A 20,640-nucleotide genomic window follows, 5' to 3' on the forward strand; every position below is an offset into this window, starting at 1 on the left:
ATTTCCACCCTTGTTTGAGTAGTACTGATCCATCTTAAAGAGGGGATTTTCAAAAGCCAGCACTGATAGCCATCTCCTACTGGTGTGCTGTATAATTTGCATGCCGAACTCCTATTCCTACTTTGGAAAATCTCTGCCTAAATGCTTTGCCATTGAGGTTTTGTAATGCAGACCTTTATTTCTAGTTCGGGGAAGAGGATTGTTCCACTTTATTTTTCCGAGACTGGCCATACAATCCAATGTAGGACCACAGTGTCCCATTCAACACTGAAAAATTTATTTCCTAGCCCATGGAAGAAATAGCTTGATTTGTTCAAGATGAGTATTTGTTTCCAGGTTTTGGGAGGTAAAGACGAAGGCAACACAAAGCTACTGAAACACAAAGCTGCTCTGTTCTCCGGAGCTGGTAACATTTCATTGCTTGCAGCTAAGTTATTTACTGGGCTCACAAGAGCTGCTGCAGCTCCTGCATGAAGCGATAGATAGCGATGGAAGACTGGCGAATGTATCAAAGGCAGCCAAACAGACCTACAGCTTTAAAAACTTGCTAGGTGTCATTTTTCCCAGATAAGGTGGCTCTGGTTTTAGTAAGGCTTATCAGAAGATACTTAACGTGGGGAGCAGCTTCCCAATGGAGTAGGAGAGTTGGCTGTGTGACGTGCATATTTGCTCAGAAGGTGACTATTTTGCAATTTTGGAAACTTTCTGGGATGCAGTGGCCAAAGCCAGAGCCTTCCGAAGTTAATGTCATGTTGTGGAAAACTAAGTGTGATTTTTTTTTTTTTTTTCAACTGAAGTTCGTAAGTGCCTGCCTTGCATCATTTTTCTTCGCTGGTATTTTTAGTACTCGGTAAAAGTCCTTGAAATCTTAAAGATTCAAGCATGCAAATTCTTAGAGTGGTGGATCTCAAATCTTAACATTGCTTGCCTTTACTATCTTCCCAGCTTGCTACTCTACCAATTCTTTCTTTCTTTGAATTTGCACGTAAGAAATGGGCTAGAGAAAAATAATTTGGCACCTCCACATGATGTACCAGAAATATGCCAGAACGTGATTTTAATTCTCCTGCTAAAGAAACTTCTCACAACAAAAAACTGAAGGCAAGGAAATGCCTGGGAGATGAAGTGCAGGGGGTTTCCCAGGCAGGTGCAGTTGTATTTTGGAAGGTGGGAGGCATCCTGGCAGTGTTTGAGTGATTAGCATGTACACAGTGTATGCACCTGGCAGATGAGCAGGGGCCATTCTCCTGCAACACTGCCGAGATGCCCCACAGCGGTAACCCCGGTGCTGGAGCTTACACTGGGGTGTGCCCGGCTCTGTTCCCCTCCGTTTGCTTCTAGAAAACAAACAAATGCCTCGCGCTTTGAGGAGGACGGGACGACGAGCCGTTCTGCTGGTCCCTGGGACACTATCGGTGCACGCAGGGGAAGGATGGGTGTGCAGCAGGACTTGCACACCCGCTCTTACCCTCCTGTTGCCTGCAGGCAGGCGATCGCTTCGCTGCCCAGGGAGCCAAACTTGTGTACAGCAGTGAGTTTCCAAAATGCTGTAATATAGTAAAAGACCAAAACTGATTCTTTCTAGTCAGAGAGTGGAAAAAAGAAGAAAAAAAACCCCAAACCCAGCAGATTACAAAAACCCCTCCATCCATCAGAATACTTGAGTGTAATCTTTTGCAGAAGAAACACTGCAGGGACGGAAGAGCAGATGGGAACAGGAGTGAATGAGATCTGTTTTACAGTCAGGCTTTCATGTCTCTACATGCATTTTGCTGCACTAGTAAAAAGTTTCTTTTTTCCCCCTCAAGACATCTTTGGCAAAGATAAGCACAGTCCAACCGACTGCTACCGATAACATTTTTACATTCTCTGCTGGACCTTAGGTTGTAGATAATTTATCAGCTTTTTTTATACAAGGGGACGTTTATTCCCCCCTTTGCTGAACTGATGGAGCACTTTCTTTCTGGCAACTTTTTCTGCAGGGAGTGGAATGCGTTAAAGCAGGTTTGTGGCATTTATGTAAGGGTGGATTTTTTTTAATCCCTATCTGCATGTTGTCTTCTGGATTTTCATATTTGCATGTAGGGGTTTTTTCTGTGTTTGAGAAAGCTGCGTGGCGTTTTGCCTGCCTCTTTGCTTAGAACAGGTCCGTGAGGAAGACAAAACTGGTACCATCCATCAAACTTTGGAGACAAAGGAGTTGCAGAATCAAATTTAGCAGCTGCAGTCATCTTCATAATGATTTTAAACCACTCACAACTAAACAGCCACAAATTCTGAGTATATATGAAATAATAATTTGACATAAAAAGACTGGTACAGGATGATGTATCAGCTTTTGACAAATCTGTATTTTTGTTCTTTTCAGGAAAGAAAAATATTTCATTTACCCATTTGTTAATGTGTTTCTTTTATTAGTGTTTTCAAAGACAAGAGATAATAAGGGGTCCTCAAAAGTCTGCCACAGTAACAGTTGCTTTACAGGCTTTTGTGCAGCCCATTGCACGTATGGGCCTCAAATACTTTACACAGAAGCAGTAATGTTTCTTTTAAAGAACTGGAGAAAAAGAAGTAGGAGAAAGTGGAAGGGCTGTTTTGGCAAGATCAGAGAGAAATAAAACCTGTGCCTGGGCCCTATTCTATAACCGATCAAAACAAAAGATAAACCCCATCATCTCATTTTCTGGGACCTGTGCGAATGGGCATTATGATAATACATGTCTGGGAGTGTTAACTGAGGTTTATCCAGCATAAAATTGTATTTCTGGAGTTCAGATTGCAGAATTTCTGGGCTCAGTACTAAGCCAGGGAGCAGTTGCTTTGCTGAAGAGGGTGAAAGAGCATGAGGAAGGCTGCCTGCCTTCCAGCTCAGGTTGCGTGGCAGAGGTTAACCGTGCAAGGAGAGGGAACTTTTTCAGAGTTTGAACAGCATTTAACATACTGTAATTGTGCATTTCAAGTACCTTTTAAAATGTTCAAACTTGTTTACATTTCTTCACAGAACTAAACTCTGGCATTAAATGTGGCTGAGATTCCCTGTTGCTAAATAAGACCGACTCTAAAAGCAGTCCACTTGCTGTAACATGCAACATTTATAGTACCAACGACTAAATTCAATGTTTTTTCTTCCCAGACTTTTGAAGATAAATTGGTCTCCGTCTTCAAAACTTACCCAGGTGCTGTTAAATCACTTTGTGGCTTTTTAGCTGTGCTTTCAAAATGTAATTGTAGTTCTCCTCCTTCCAGAAAAAAGGGCGGTAGAAAGTCTATTTACCTCATTTATTGAATTTCACACAGTTAAATGAAGTGAAATAAGAGCTTGATTCAGATCCCATTGGTTTCAGTAGCAGTCTTTCCATTGAGTTTTAGTCAAGACTTAAATGAAGATCAGAAGGTGATCCAGAGCTCATTTACATTTAATATGCTCTTCAGCTATTCCTTTTAAAATTAAATATTATTGGAGGCTTTTCAAACCCAGCAGCATGTATTAACTTGCTTGCTTGTCAACATGTGCAAATATCCAAATTTCAACTGGAAGCCCTAATGTAAGTGTTAACCATGGCATTCATTCCCATGAATGTATAGTAGCTGGAGACAAGCTTTTAAAGCTTTTTATCAGCTTTTACTTGTTCTTTGTAGTTAGTTGACAGGGCGTTTGCTACGTTAGTACAGATAACTTAACAGTACCTTTATTGTTTGAAGCAGTAAATATTGTTGATCTTAGTCCTGTCTGCAGTTTTTGTCTTGGTTTAGCCTCAGTCGAGAAGGCAATCTCATTCCTAAGGGACAAGAAGTCTCCTGGGGAATTTTGGGGCATAGATCCTTCTTTCTAGTAGCTTTTCAACTTGAATCTGTAGAAGGCTGGAATTTGCTATAGTACCTTGCTATAGACCAGCTTCGGAGGAAGCATCGTGCAGTGATGCAGCTATACATGCCTTGATGTAGCATCCACTGTGGTTGCTGACAGCACTTGCCGTGACTTCAGTGGGCAGAACCACGCACAGAAGTAGATGGGGTTGTTGTGGAGGTGGGCACTCATAGTTCAAGGCAGTGAACAGAACTTGCATGGTTGCTGTTGTGTTTTCAGCAGTTCTCCAGATGTACTGCAGTCTCTAGAAATGTCAGTCCAGTCATCTGGGAGAGCTACATATATATGTGTATGTATGTATATATATTTGTTGGTAAAAAAATGCGAATGTGTTGCATTTGTAGTAGTCTTCTACTTGGAATCAGATGCAAGTGGTTTCTCTTGCCCTTTTTGAGTCAGTGGGTGAGTGCTCACATAAAATTTACACCTGAAGGGATTCAGAAGTACATGTATGAGCACCACGGCTCATACATTTCGACATAAGACTTGATTTAATATAAATAAAGAAAAACATGTGATTTCTTTTCATTGAAAGGCACAAATGAAAATACGCAATTGCAGCGTCTTAAGAAATCCCACGTGGTAAAATGTTCACAGCATAGTTTAATGCTTTTAACTCTCATTTCTCAAATTAACTCATTTTGAAACAATTTTAAACAATTCAGTGCTGATGTAACTAGAAACTGGTCCCACGTTTTCATGGGCACACATCTTCAGTTTCTTTTCATTGTGCTATAAAATCCTGCTGTTCCGTAGATGTTGCCAGAACAAACAACAATGAAGAATGTAATTTTTTTAGACCACAGGGCACAGGCTTACGTATCCGTTGTCATCCACTTGTTTTCCCAAATATCCCAGTGTAGAACTTGAGATGCCTCACCCCTGCCACACGTCTCACCAGATTAAAGGCTCGGTGAGCCATGCCCGTTGTTGGATGTCTCTCGGCTGTTTGCTGCTGCGCTCTACACAGGCTTTTTATACCACTTGCAGCAACACAGTAATACAAAATTCACTGTGGATGTCAAGAACTGTTGTGTTTCTCCGAGCCGTTTCCCAGGGCCTGAACCTTGCATGGATCGAACTGCGTGACGGCCCTTCTCACACTCCAGAGCAGATGCATACGGCTTTTTTGTGATGGGTGTAGTAGCTATGCCGGTGCGTGAAGCTGGAGGGCAGGAGGGCTGCAGCCATGGACTGTTAGTCAGAGGCTGTGCTACTTGGGCTCATCCTTGAGGGAAACCATCAGAGGGCATGGGGCCTGCTGGGACTGACACCAAGGTCTTTTGCCCTTTGCATGGTCTTATTTGGGGTTGTCTTCCACAGTACAAGAAAAGCTTACTTTGGTCAGTATGTGGGTTTCATGCAGCATAAAGATCACTGTCCTGAAACACAGGCATGGCCAATGCTTTCTCTTGGAGGACCCAGCACAAGTTCGATGGCAATACTTCCATCCAGTCTTACCAAATAGACCACTTACTCTGCCTTCCACCCTGCCACTCCCCCCCCCAATTTCCTTCACAGTGGTTTCCAAAGCCTCATTCCTCTCCATAGCGCTCAGTGACATTTCCCTGTGCTGTACACCGCTTGGAAGTCTAAGCTGCGGCTGACATGTTTTGACTTGAAAAGACACATTTTGCACCTTAGAGCGTTCACCTTCAGTCGCTCTGCTGTACATAGGGAACCACAGGCCTAAAAATGGCAAGCCATGGCATGAACGCATCACTTTGCCCATCCTGGTCTTGATAGATTTGTAGGGCCAAGCTTGTCACTGTGCTCCACCAGGCTCATATGGAGAAACTCGGAGGGGGAAGACCTCAAAGTTGATGTTGACTTCAAATAACACAGTCAGTGTGGCCTGAGTTTCTATAAAGATGGTTAAAAAGCGGGGGAAGGTGCCTGTGTGGTTTTCTGTGCAGAATTTGTGAAGTGGTGCGTATAAAATTTATAAACTGTTATCATTTGTGTGTATATGTGTGTGTATGTTTGCATAGCAGTCGATAGATATCAAGTTTCCTTGTTCTTGGGTTTCCCTCACTAATAAATTGTTGGAACAGTTCATTATTTGATTTCATTGGTGATTGCACTTGGCATTAGACCTGTCCATTAACCTTGAGCAACAGCTCCACAAAGCTCCACACAAGCTCTTGGTTTCCTTTATAGCAGCCTCCCTGAAGGATGCCGATGGGAGGAACAACCCAGCAGCAGCACCCCAGCTGCTGGTGAGGACATATTGGGGAGCTTGACTTTCCAGCCACCACTCTCAATAGATAGCCTGCAAAACTCAAGGCAAAGTCATACTGGACTAGCCATTGGCCATGTGGCGGGGACGTGGGCTAAAATGCAGCTTGGAGAAGGGCTGAAGGCCGGATGGAGCATCCCAGCGCCCTTGGGGGCAGGAGCTGTGCCCGGTGGCACCTGCTTTGCCAGGAGAGAAGAGCCCTGTAGTGCAGAGGCCGCCGCTCTCAGGCATGCCAGGGCACTGCCGGTGATTAAAGCCTCGCTCAGCATTTTCCCGCTGATGCACCCAGCGGCTGTGGTTTTCTGTTGTGTCAAGTGATGTGCTGGTCACCTCATTATCCCCAAGTCCTTTTCAGGGTGATTGCGTCCCAGCACCCCGTTTTCTGTCTCGTACGTGTTCTGCAGTCTTTGATGTAAGACCTTGCCTTTGGCTATAGTTCAAATAATGTTGTTCAGAAGGCTTATTTTCCTAAATTATACAAACCAGCCTGTGCAGGTCCCTCTTTGTTATTTAGAACCCAGGCAATGTTTGTGTCATCTGCAGGCATCCTCAGCAGTGATTTGGTGTCTTCTTACAGACCACTGACAAAGCCATTAGAAGAAAACTGATGTAAAACCAGGTTATCTTTCAGTACCCTGCTAGAAACACTCCCTCAAAAAATTATTATTTATTATTCACCTTTAGAACTTTTCCCAAACTGTAGAAAATTGGTGACAATTCCCATTTCTTTGCAATTCTGCTGGTACTTACAGAAAAGCTTGTTTTGTGCTGTAGCCCTCCCACAGTTACATCCTAAGGCATTTAGAGGGGAAAGCTCAAACTCTGGGCTACCCCACCATGTCATTGTAGTTGCTCAAAGTTTACACCAGCAGCTGCGAGAGAAGAGTTTAATCCCCCATGCAGTTTGCATTGAAGCCAGGGGAAAGACTGATTTCAGCACATCCTGATCTGGCCTTAATCTGGAGGATTAATGAAGATACATGCTGAATTAAATAATGGCAACAGAGAAGAAAAACAGAAATATTACTTAATGATATTGGGGGGGGTGGGGACCAAAACCTCCTAGGGAATTATTAAGGCTGAATCCCTGTTGTCAGAAATGCTCTGACTTTGGAGAGGTCTTCATTCAGGAGCAAGTTGGTTTGTGTATAATTATTTATTCTTTCAGGTGAAGGCACTCACCAGCAATCAGGCCATCCAACTGTCATGCTGTCTCCATCCCTCGCAATTCAAGACATGACTTTTGCCATCAGAGGGCAGGTCTCCACTCCTAACCAGAGCAAGGGAAACTTAAAATTAGTTTTAGCTGGAAAAGTTGCTTTCGTCAAGTAAATAGAAATAAGAAACCATCTGGGAAAGCTTTCCCTTAAGGCATATTCTTTTTCTCCAGCGTGGCGTTAGTTTTGGGTCACTTTTGCAATTACGGTTTCCATTTAAGTATTTTTAAGAGCTCTGTCATTGTTTTTTTCCCAGTGTGTCTAAAAGTCAGAATTAATCTCAGTAACTGCATTACTTTAAACCACACTGTTTGAGGAGGGACATAGTACAGCCACGCGAGGCTATTTTTCACAATGTTTTAAATTATAGTATTTGAATATGTGCAATAATTATTATCTTCTGTGGCAGCATTTCCAGTGCCCGAATGCTGCTGTCATTAAGCTGAAACTGGACCTTTTAGGCATCGTATGCATTTGCAACCACTGTTCTCAAGGGAAAACATCTGCCCGTGTCCGAGCACTGTTTGTACTCCCCACCTGTTTTCTAGCTTTTCCTTTCCTTTTCATAACTTCCCACAGCACATCACATCACAGCAGATTTGGTTTTCTTTTTGTCACATGGACTTTCCTCCCTCTTGAAATTCTTACTCAGTATGTAAAACACACTAAACCCAGTAATACCAAAATTTCTCTATCACATCTCTCTAGTGTTGAGGAACTGGTGAATCGTAAGAAGTGTTTCTATTTAAATGGTTAATCACATATAACATAATGTTGCTTTCTTTTTCCAACCTCTGACATTTCATACCCTGTTTGCTTTAGGGAAAGCATTGCATGTTTCTTTCTATCAGAAATTAGGTTAGTCATGATGACAAATGTCCTGTCTGCTGTAGTACTTCCTTGTAAGCTTAAATGCCATTGTTTTGATCATTTGACAGTACTAGCTGCACTTTTCTGGATTCCACGGTGGGGTATGTGGATCTGTTCGATAGCTGTAAGGGAGTGCTTTGAGGTCGGTTAAAAAAAAGCCTGATATACAGGGCCTGCCCTTATAGCTGATGTACAGATTTGTGCTTGAATGACACGAGGATCTTCATTTAATTTCTGAGGCCCCATTAGGTGAAGGTCAGTGGCAGCCCTCGTAAGGGGGAAACAGTTTTTCTCCTAGGGAGGAGCGTGGAGGCGCAGGGCGTAGCCAGGATCCCCCATGTGTTGTGCAGGGCTGACCCAGGAGGTGTGAGGGTTTGGGGATGGTGTGATTACCCATGCAGACCCATGTCAAGCAGTATTTCTTACAAAACAATTCCAGTTCACTTGAAAGGTTTTTCCCCCCATGCGCTGGTTAAGGTGAATTGGTTGTGGGCAGCACCGATGGAGGGACGTCAAGTGCCATTGTCTCCCCTGGCCTTCAGAGACAGCTTTGTATCTGGACCAAGTGCCCGGGAAGGTACTGCTCTTCCATGAAATACTTAAAATCAAAAGTGAAATTACTGCGAATGAGTGAGGAGAGAGGAATATTTATAAATGTGCTGGCAGATTAAGCAAATATCTCTTGTCTGCAAGTTTTGTGTTATTGTCAATAATGACTGGAAAACATGCAGGAAAAGTATATCAAGCATATTATGCCAGGGCGTATAGAGTTATAAGTGATATATGAAGCATGGAAATGGACTTGCGTGTCTCTGAAATTGCCTTTGCGAGTTATTATTTTGATGCATCTGTCAGAGCTGCAGAGAGACTAACACAGGCTGAGCATGGACAGAAACAGCTGATGATTTGGGGATTGGTGATAATTTGGTTTCAAAGCATTCTCCAGGGTTTTTCTCAAGTCTGGGACAAACATGCGTGACAAGATTGGGACTTCAGTAATCAGAGATTTTCTGGGGAAAAGATGAAAACAGATTTCACTTGTATCAGGGCAATTGCTGCAGGGACCACTTTGTTTAATCTGAGCTTGTATGGATTTGGGAGAATATAGTCGCTTAGCATTATGGCTGGATGGATGCTTTCTGTCTCCCTACCATCACTTGTGGAAAATGCTATTTAGGAAATGCTTTGGTTTCACTCCACTTCTTTGGGCTGCACAAGAAAATAAAGGCCAAGGAGGAGAGGGCTGCAGAGGGTGACCCCATTTGCATCACCTAGAAATACTCCTTTAAGGCCAAGTTTGAGGTGGAGAAGGGGAGCAAGCATGTCTGTGGACAGAGAGAGGATTTTAGTATCCAGGGCAGCCAACCCTGCACTTTTCCTAAGCACTAAAATTCAGTGAGTTTGCATCTATCGGTACAGTGTGCCTCTGTCTTCAGCTCTTAGATTGCTGCTGTCTTGTACAGTGCCTGACATTTTGGCTCATTTCAGCAATATCTGCATTGTTTTTAGTTTGCCTCTTGAGGTAATCCTGTAACTGATTCAAGATCAACATCACTTTGGCATTTAGGAAGTGCAGCATGTGTGCTAAGAGCAATATCATATAGAAATAAAATGCTTTGCAGTGGTAATCCCATGCTGCCGCCCTGCAGACTTTTTGGGTTGTCTCCAGGTCACAGGGGTGGTGGCTGGGGCTCTGGGGCTCCAGCGGGTCGCCCGGGCTGGGGCAGGAGAGCCCAGCGCTCCCAGCAAGCAGCCCCGCTGTCAGCGCTGCAGCAGACGGCGGCCTCCTGGGATGTCCTCTCTGTGTCAAAACTTTCCAGACTGGCTGTATTTTTATTATATTAACATTACAGATAAGAGCAAAGCTTTCGTCTTTTAGGGATCAGCCCATGTCCTGAAGTTCAGGTCTGGATCTTGGCTTTTCTACTGGTCAGGGACGTTCTCACCCTGAATTTTCATCAGGAAACTTCTCTGTTTTTTTTACTCTCATTTAGAGCTAATATGTGCTGCAGCCAGGTGTAAGTGTCCGCGTGGGGCATATATTATATGGTACATACTACCACAGCCCCCAGTAGTACCACGCAAGTATCCACACCCACCACTGACTCCTAAACCTGGATAGTGCTGGCTTTTCTACACATTGAAACAAAAGGGTATAATGAACGTAGGTGGTGTCAAAACCTGTCCTTTGGAGGACAAATAGGTCAGCCCAGTAGAGGTTGAATCATAATATAATTCATCCATCCACTCATGCATGCACGTCCCACTTAAAACTCTGCAGAGCAAGGCGAGCACCACGTTATTGGTGCTTTTCCCTCTGGCCAGAATGGCATTCACACTGTAGTATTATATACAGATAATTATAGCATGTATCTTTTCAGAACAGTTTTCGTAAGCAAAGAAATTGCAGGAATGGTATTATTCATCACATGCAAGCAGGCCATTCTCTTTTCTTTCAAAATACTCTATTTAGAAAATTATTCAGCAACTTTGCCTGAGTTCAGTGATTCTGCTGCAGCGGTTTCGCTTGTTTTGTTTGATTTGGGTTTTATTTGCTCAGCATATACTGCTTATGACCCAGGTTCTCATTTGGTAAATACTTCTGTGATGAAGTTCACTTTTTGGATGTACTTAGATCTCTTTGCAGCAAACAAGGATTTGGCCCTCTATCTCTTTGAGGAAACAAAAAATTGTGCATGAAAGGGAAAGCTCTTATAGGGTAGTCTGGCTGATATACTGATATGACTATACATATACTGTTGAGATATCAACAGAAGCAACCCATTTTCTTTTCCTCTCTGAATCTTAACTAACATCTCACCTACATCTGTTTACTGTGTAGAGGATGTGATGAGCCTGCTGGAGGGACAAGTGGGTTTGCATGTGGCTTAAGACACCTTTGGTAGAGAGCCATCAAAGTTTCCCCCCTCAAAGGGGAAGAAAGTAGGTCCTGGAGGAACAACCTGAAGCCTCTTAAGAGCTCATTATGTCTGCGTTTCCCTCTGCAGCTTCACAAGCTGGCGAGCTCCTTCTGGTTATTTGCTCCTGCCCCCTTGCTGTCCTCAGAGCAGTTTCCAACGCAGCGGTTCATGGGGCACCACAGTGAACCAAACTGGCGAGCTTTCCTGAGCTAAAAATACCCTCTGTCCATTTATTTGTTTATTATTCTACATTATTTGTATCTTGGATCAACTCTTTGGCATGGTTCACTGAGCGGCTCCATGGGAGAGCAAGAAGGAGAAAAAGAAGAGTAACCATGCCCTCCGTCTGCTGTATGAACCCTGACCTAGTAAGCAGTGAAAAAGTCTATGTTTCTCGGGATGGCTGAGCCAAGTTCAGAGCTCCAGCGCTTGTCCGATCCCAAGGGAATCACGTTCGAGTGTGTGCAGTTTCTCCTAGGGCTTGTTTCAGTAAGCTGGACGGTGCAATCCAAGCTGTGTGGGGTTGATGGTGGGTATGGGTGGCCAGGATGCCGCCACCAGAGGAGGCTTCTCCTTCCACCCGTTCTTCAGTTCAGACGTACCATAAACGCTGCAGCTTTTGCATAGGGCCTGTCTCGAGTACCAGGGCAGATCTTTGCTGCTGTTAACACCGGAGATGCAGTGAGAGCATCAGGCCATTTGTAGACCCTGAAGACTGTAACAGGCTGACTTACATGTCTTAATTTTGGTGAGCGCTCTAAACTGCGCCTGTTCCTGCAGTGTATTTGAGTGCATTTCAAAATCACACCTGTTTTAGAGATCAGATCCGAGATGCTTAAAATGAGCATCCGAGCTGAGGTTTTGAACCGTCTGAAAATCTTTTATTACTGACTTTTTCCTTGGTTGGAGAATAACATTGTTTAAAATTCAAGATGACCTCTGGGAGGACTCTCTGACTTTTCCAGTCAGTTCAAAGCTGCTTCACCCCCATCCCCAACAACAAAACATTTTCCAGGGCAGACCAGCATGTGACAATATTTATAACCTTTTGCATTCAAAATGTGACCACTCCACAGAATAAGACCCCTCCTGTGACTCTGGTTAGTAATTTATGGTCCTTGTACTTGAGGCAGAAGGCAGCAAATGCAGATTTTAAGCATGAACACATTGGAACAGTTAAGTTTGAAACTGGAACAGAAAATCCTGCTTAGAAATTTGTTTGTTACAGAAATTCAAGGCAAATGTAAAAAGGGTCATTTTCTACACTTGAGGCTCATGTAGTAACAAGTGGCTTAGATGGTGTAATCACAGCCCCTATTAGACTGTCCCCATTTACTAGCAGTTGCCACTCTGATCCCAAACACCATAATGTTTATCTAGACTTATAATGAGAAATAACTGAGGAATGTGAGTGAATAACCTTGCTTTAAATACAGACAAAGAGTATTTAATGTTATCACTGTAGCTCCTTAATGGTGATGACTGTACTGAGAAGTAACATATGTTCAGCGAATGGTTTTAACGATTGATAAGTGTGTTTTTATCACTGCTTATTAAGTTATTTTTCCTACAAATAAAACATCAGTTGTCCGGTAAATCTTCAACAGGTGTTGTCTTACGTTACTAGCTCCAAAACTTCTTCCCAGCTTTGTCAAGAGTCTTTGTTATTTGCTTTACAGCACCCCACACAATGGTGTTCCAGTTTGTGACTGGTGTTTCTAGGAATTATGGCCCTACAAAAGTATCATTTCATTTATTATTTTCTCCAAGTTAAAAGAATGCAATTCTTTCAGTGTGTTATGGAAAGCCATGAGGTCAGGCTGGGGTTGCATTATAGCGATGATGAGATAAGGGCCTCCGTTTGCTCCCACTGAAGAGCAAACTTGGGCTGAAGCTTTCCACCTGGAAGGTGTTGTGAAGTTTTTTACCATGTTGCCTTCTGTATCATTCTCTTTTCCTCTGTATTAGCATAACTCAGAGATGTTTTAATTTTAGCTATGTAGGGATAGTCCAGGGGATGACTGGATGGCTACAGAGTTTCTGGGGCTTGTGTGGGATTTTTTTTTCTTTAAAGCAATTTGCATTTTGCTTTTTTATTGCAATCAGATGTAGTACTGGTGATAACTTTTGTCAGTTACTCTAGGTTTGGTAAAGCAGAGTGATAGAATTTCAGGTGGGGACAAATTTTTCCATCATGCCGTTATAAATGTTTGTAATCTCAGTGGTGCTCTCTGTGGCACCACTTCCTTCCCCACCAGCAAAGCAGGCTTAGGTGGATTTGTGTGCCAAAGCTGAATATGCCGGGAAATCTCCTGAATCTATCATACTCCCAATATGTCAGTGGCAAGAAATGTGTGAGCCCTGGAGGTTCACTTTGCTCTTAAAACCCTACTTGTAGCTTGAGGGGTCCTGCAGGAAACCTCTGCTCCCTCCCACTGAGCTTCCAAGGAGACCCAGTGCCTCCCAAACGATTGTAAATGGGCCCTTGGGGAAATCACCTCGCCTTTGGTGATACCAAGCAGCGGTACCTGGCAGGGTACACTTTCAATAGTGTTTGATGGCACAAAATCAGTGTCCTGTCCTCAGGAGCTGAGTTATGTTTGTGGTACAGAAAACCTAGTGCTACTTATGTATAAAAGCGTCATCTGGGGGGGGGCGGGGTATATAACAGAAAGTGACAGAGGGTTATCCCAGCTCTTAATTCTGGTACATGTCTGTGCTTGGGAAACGTTGCATGCTCCCTACGCTATTGCCATTGTCATCAAGCAAGATAATGTTCTTGTTTCTTACACATCTGTGCTGATTCTTCACTTACAGTGGTGCTTGTAAAGGTGGGTGGGCAACAAGTCTTTACCTTGTACTTATTCTTGTTTTCCTTCATGGAGTTTTCTTCTTTCTTCCACAGTTTGTCAAGGGACAAATAACAAGCTGACTCAGCTGGGACATGTGGAAGACCATTTCACCAGCCTGCAGAGGATGTACAACAACTGCGAGGTGGTACTGAGCAACCTGGAGATTACATACGTGGAGCACAATCGTGACCTTTCTTTCCTGAAGGTTAGTGTTCTTGGCCAATGTGGCTTTCCCTGCTAAAGAAATCTAACTGCATTTTTAAAGTGCAACGGATCAGCTACCTGTAAAATTCTGTGGTCATCCAAAAACATAGCTAGCTGATGTCAGAGAAATTGCAGGTCACAGTCTCAGCATACCTGTAGGCTGCAGGATACGCTCAACCCTACTATATTAAATCAGGTACTTTGAGAAATAGCTTCTCAAGCACCTGCCAACCTATGCTGGTTGCCATGCAGGTGGTTTTCTTCTTATTTACAAATATTATTACATCCTTATGCATTGCCTCACTTCTCAGAGATTCCCCACCAGCACAGACCAGGTGAGGGGTACGGGTCTGTTCTCCCGCTGCCAGACTGCCACCAGTGGCAACAGCGTCGCACTTTAGCGTATATTTTTTAAAGAAGGTGTTTTACACGCATTGATTTTGGCATGCCCAGTTATCAGATTAGGATGTTTTCAAAGAAAGAAGCAGGAGAGGAAGAAGTTTTTTGACATTAGTGTATGTCTGTTATCAAGAGCTCTTGTATGGAAGATTTGAATAAACAGGTCAGTCCGCTGGATTTAGAGGAGTAATCTCTTTGTGTGAGCTTTCTTCCTCAGGGAACAAAGGGGAAAAAAGCATTTAATTATAGTAACAAGCAAGAACATCAGAAAAGAGATGTTTCAGACATACGGTTTACAAATATGATGGTATTGCCATTTTTCTTTCCCAAGCACAACTTGACCATGTAGCCCAGTGTCCCCAGGAACATAACAGGTCTGCCGAAAAATCACTGGTGGTCTTCATAGAAGAGAAAAATATCCTAAGTGGTAGTCTGAGGGTTTCTCATTTACAGTGATTTCAGTACAAGGCAGGAATTAACCTACATCCAGGAACAGTGCTTCACTTGTCTTGTTGTCCTGTAACTATTCAGTGCTTAAGAGAGAGGTGGTTACCTGCTCTTTTCCTCTGCTGAGCATTGGACAATCCACTAGGAAAGGGGCTCAGAAGAGAGAGTGTAAAAGCCTCAATCAGATAGCATCTTTGTGCTGCCAATTGTTGGAGGCTGGGCAAGTATTCAGGGGAAGCATCACACTTGGTTGCCATATCATACATGCTTGCCCTGTTCTCCTGCATCCCCTAGGCAGCTCCACTTGCCCTTGCTTGCAGACAGAACAGGGGTAAGATGGACCTTTGGAATGACCCCCTGGTAGCTGTTCTAAGGGTCGGTTTATACCTACTTAGACAACAAAGTTTTCCACATAGTCCCTTCTTGTTCTTGGATTTCTTTATTTTTTAATGAGATTAAGTGGTTTATCATTCCTTAAAATTGAGAGACAGTGGATTGGAAGGGTGGGAGGAGGAAAGCGACTCTATCAAGAGTAGAATAGTGTTATGGATTAAGCACCTTGTTTCTTCTGTTGTTCTCTCAGACGATACAGGAGGTTGCAGGCTACGTGCTCATCGCGCTTAACATGGTGGATGTCATTCCCCTAGAAAATCTCCAGATCATCCGAGGCAATGTGCTGTATGACAACTCTTACGCCCTGGCAGTTTTGTCTAATTATCACATGAATAAAACCCAGGGACTCCGAGAGCTGCCAATGAAACGGCTATCAGGTGAGACAAGGGCAAGAGGTGGAGGCACCTGTAAAGCAAACTTCAACTTTAGGTTGTTGGTATCTAGATCTGATTGAAGATCTCCTCTCAAAGTCATATGCCATCAAATCCTGTTTTAAAAACAAGGATTTTAATGTAGTTTCCCAGTTTCCTACTTGCTTTCCTGCTAGCCAGCCTTCTTCAAAAGATGACGGAAGTTCATAATTTTCCATTGCAACAAGATCCAGAAAATCCAAAGCATCAACAGTATGGTGAGATTTATTTGTGTCCCCCAAAATGGCAAAGAAGTATCCACTTGTTATTTTGCATTATTTGATTCCAGCGCATACACGTCAGTATTTTCTGTTAAATTCCAGTGGGAGCTGGTGGTATGTAAGTTAGGGTCTTACACAGTCTCTGGCTGACAGTCTGTCCTGTTTTGGCTGGGATAGAGTTAATTGTCTTCCTGGTAGCTGGGATAGTGTTATGTCTTGGATTCAGTATGAGAAGAATGTTGATAACACACTGATGTTTTCAGTTGTTGCTAAGTAGTGTTTAGACTAAGTCAAGGATTTTTCAGCTTCTCATGCCCAGCCAGCGAGAAAGCTGGAGCGGCACAAGAAGTTGGCACAGGACAGAGCCAGGGCAGCCGGCCCAAACCGGCCAAAGGGTATTGCATACCATGTGATGTCATGTCCAGTATACAAACTGGGGGGAGTTGGCCTGGGGGGGATGGCTGCTCGGGAACTAACTGGGCATCAGTTGGCATGTGGTGAGCAATTGCATTGTGCATCACTTGTTTTGTATATTCCAATCCTTTTATTATTATTGTCATTTTATTATTGTTACTGTTATCATTATTAGTTTCTCCCTTTCTGTTCGATTAATCTGTTCTTATCTCAAGCGTAGAGTTTTACCTTTCTCCTTCCGATTCTCTCCCCCATCCCACTGGGCGGCGGGGGGAGTGAGTGAGCAGCTGCGTGGTGCTTAGTTGCTGGCTGGGGTTAAACCACGACACTATCTCTGGCTGTGCACACCAGCAGTGCCATCTCTGCTGAGTGCAGTGGCCTCTGGGGCTGGCACCAGGCCGAAAGCCACATGTAGTAGCACCTTGGTGGCATCCAACAGCAGCTGACCCTTCAGAACCCATCAGTCTGAGTTTGGCGTTAGTTGTACCATCAGGAGTGCTGGTGCCATGCAGATTGTCCTTTTCTGTCAGCATAGCATGTCTGAGGGGAAGAAACAAGTGTTTTACTTCCCTTTCTTTAGATCGGAGACAGAAGACTTAGGCAGGTTGCTTCACTTACCAATTTTTTTCCTTCCATGGCAGAAATTCTCAATGGAGGTGTTAAAATCAGCAACAACCCCAAATTGTGCAACATGGACACGGTTCTCTGGAATGACATCATTGACACGAGCAAGAAGCCTCTCACGGTGCTTGAATTTGCAAGCAACCTGTCTTCTTGTGAGTATTAACTTACCAAAATGCTATGCGCTCCCCCATTTCAGAGAGAAGAACGAACATCCCATCTTTCATGTGGTGGGTTTCAGGTCCACCAGTTCCTTCATGCAGGGCCACCAAGCCCTGTTCCAAGGGAAGTCCTTTCATTTCTTCACTGCTGGCTGAAGATGTAATTTTTCATGGTGGTTAGGTCCTTAACTCACAGCTCACTGAAGTTCTTTGGAAAGCTTCTCTTGGTTTCAGACAGTACCCTACGTATGTGTTCTTCAAAGACAGCTCAGAATAATGTGCAGTCATTTGCTTTCCAGAAGTCTTCTGTTTACAATATAAGGCTCTGGTCTAGAAAACCCATATGGGTACCTTCATGGAGTTACTGTGGGACTTGAAGCCTTTTTAGTGCTAAGGCCCAAGCTGAGTGCCATAAAACACTGGTGTTTTGGGCTGCATGGATTATCCTTGCAAAATTAATGATAAACAGGCAGATAAATCTGATGCTTTAGATCAGGAGGGAGATGAGCTTATATTTAAAAGTTTGTGTAGCATATGCTCTGAGTGGGCTCAAGCTAATCCTTCAGCCTTATGAGTCCCTTCTAAAATCCCCAGTCATTTCATGTAAAGGAGAGTTTATTTTCGTTTCTGAGCATTTAATTTCTGGCACTGTAAATTGGCGGAAAAGCATATTTTCTTTATCTTCTTCCAGTTGCGTAACTGCCTGAGAGCTAATAGCCAACTTCTGTGTTGACATATTTTTCTGCAGAGCCCTAGCGTAATCAAGGGGTTGCAAATGATACAAGTCAGCAGAGGAGTTTGGCTCTAAACACCACAGAAATGTTAACCTTTCCCTTTTCAACATTAAAAAAAAAAAAGTTCTTTGGTCACACACCAAATCAATCAACTCTTGGACAAGTATTGGCGTTTGTTCAGCTATTTGATGGGCAGCGGAGGGGAGGGAGAATCATGTGTTGTTAGCAGGAAGAATCATTCTAGTAGGAAATGCCTCTTAAATGCAGTGAATTCCAGATTAATCTACTTCACCATTTATGGTTTTAATAACAATCCCATAATGTAAAATAAGTTGTTTCTCTGGGACTTTGCTTGTCATTAAGAGAAAGAAAAAGAAAGAAAAGAGTAAGGAGGGATGGTTAGGAAAGAGCCCAGCACTGAACCATCAAGGTCAGGCAGGGTGTCTGTCCATCCTGCCACCTCTCCATCGATTGTCCATCTGCTGCGTAGTCCTATGCCGAGGAATATTTTTGGCAAAGGGCGGGAGGAGGGCGCGAAGCAGACAAGTCGAATTACTTTGTGGTCAGAGCAGCTGGCAGTTGCCTGCGAATCCAGTTGGGTTTGTTTTCTTTTTCGAACCACGTTGTTCAGAAACATTGATTTACATGTGGCCTGTAGCGAGCAGCTGGCACATGCCCGGCCGCAAGCCGGCGGTGACTTGTCATTGCATGCAAACTTCAGCAGAAGGGCCAGCCGGGCAGTAGCTGAGATTCCTGTTCCTGGGAAAAATACGCCTCTTTCGTAAGCTAGACTGGCTGGGTATTGCGCTCGCTTGCTCAAAGGTGTGGAGAACTGCACGTAGGAAACCAGAGATGAACAAAGGATAAGGATATTAAGGTCCAGCTCTGAAACTTTTTGAGCACTGGTATATAGGTGCTTCCTCCCCTGATTTATCAAGAGGGAAAACTCAAGTCTTTGTTTTCTGTAACTCACATGATGTTGTTGTTGTCCATGTTTATAGAATATAATACTCTGCTCTTGTGGTTTAGGTCCCAAATGCCATCCGAACTGCACAGAAGACCACTGCTGGGGCCCTGGCGAACAGAACTGCCAGACATGTAAGCCTGCAGATTAAGAAATCTTGTGTGCTCTGACATACTAAATTTCTATCTACCAAAAAACTAACACACCAAGCACCAATCAATGACATGTATTTCACACTTGGCCTTCTCTGCATCCCTCTATGCTGGGGCTCCTTGAAGCACACCACGGACGGACGTGGCGTGCTTCCCACTCTGCAGAAGTGCAGTCACAGGGAGGACGGCCATGCCCGCTCCCCCCAAGTAGCTTCATTTCTGGAGGGGAAACCTCAAGGTGGTTTGACTTGGGTCTGGATTTCCCTGCAGATGTGCTGTTCCTCCAGAGGCAAAAGACTGCAGCTCTCCTGCGTTGAAAGCTTTCATCTGTCACCCATAACTTTCTCCCACCTGCGGATGAGAACATTTATTCCTTAAGTCATTTTACCATGTAAGATAGAACGCAGTAGCTGCATGGTGAATTGTTTGCCTTCCTGCTGTTTCCCACAGAGCCACTCTGCAGGCCAGTTAACGATACTTTGGATTAATTTCTACTATTAGAAGCAACAACATAACCCAGTTTTTGCTGGCTTTAATTCCTCTTTTTGGAATGCCGGTGGCTTTCTTTTGTAAACACAAAAGATGTCACCTTCATGTGGGTAATCACACTACTCAGAGGATCTTTGGAAGGCTCTTAGAAAATGTGTTGCCATTTTTTAATTTGTAAATGGAGATACTTGGCATTGTGAGGTTGTTCCGTTTGGCTGCCTGTGCTTTACTGTAAAATTTTGCAGGTAGGATGTTTGCCTGACGTTAATAGAGCAACAGAAACACCCATTTAGAAGTGCTTGAGATTTTGCAAGGCTTTATTTTTCCTCAAGTAAAGGTTGAGAAGGAAGACCATTTCAACTTTTTTGCTGCTTCATTATTTCCTTTTTCTGTAATAAGTGGGGAAATGCATTGTTTCTGATTCTTTGTTTTGTGTGAAGTTCAGTGGAAAGACTGCTGATCTAAACATAACACAAATGAAAGCAACATCCTATCTTTGGTTTTCCATTACAAATAATCACCTAAACCTAAGTTTCTTGCCTGCAAGTATCAGGCCAAATCTGTACGGCTTCTAGAGCTTAAGGAAAAAGGAACATAGAGCTTTTCTATCCTCATTTAGCATAAGCTTTAGGTTTTTTCAGTCAGCTCTGCAGTTTGGCTCTTGAGGTGGTCAGTGGCTGTGCACACAAAGCCCTTCCCAGGTTGATCCCTGCAGTTGAGGCTGCACAGCTGTCCCAGGGGCTTCCAAAACCTCAGGTCTCAGCTCTGCAAGCTTCCAGCATTTACAAACTGTTGCTGGCTTCGGGAGGATGACTAGGAGTGCATAAAATGAAACCGTTTGCAGGCTCTGGCTCTCCTCTCCAGGCATTTGAGAATCTGGCCAACTGAAAATGTATCCCACATTTCCATATGTGGGAAAGTTTGGGATGATACGTATCTTTCTCCTTCAACGAACGTGGGATATTCTGTATGAAATATAAACATTTGCCATGATATATGTTTCCAGCAGGAAGCTCAAGTCAATAGCTATCAAAGTGATGAGCTGCTTTACTCCCTGGTTGATG

General features: G+C 43.6%; 1 protein-coding gene across 2 annotated transcripts in view; it reads left to right on the forward strand.

The window, feature by feature from the left end:
* The window catches only part of EGFR (epidermal growth factor receptor), a 167,641-nt gene that overhangs the window by 101,958 nt on the left and 45,043 nt on the right, over positions 1–20,640 (forward strand). For both annotated transcript variants that reach the window (XM_030007997.2, XM_030007996.2), the window contains exons 2-5: positions 14,021–14,172; positions 15,601–15,787; positions 17,097–17,231; positions 19,001–19,069. In XM_030007997.2, coding sequence (XP_029863857.1) covers positions 14,021–14,172; positions 15,601–15,787; positions 17,097–17,231; positions 19,001–19,069 — 543 coding nt within the window. The remainder of the gene's footprint in view (positions 1–14,020; positions 14,173–15,600; positions 15,788–17,096; positions 17,232–19,000; positions 19,070–20,640) is intronic.

This window comes from Aquila chrysaetos, chromosome 3, assembly GCF_900496995.4.
Source record: "Aquila chrysaetos chrysaetos chromosome 3, bAquChr1.4, whole genome shotgun sequence".
In the NCBI taxonomy this organism is placed as follows: Eukaryota; Metazoa; Chordata; class Aves; order Accipitriformes; family Accipitridae; genus Aquila; species Aquila chrysaetos.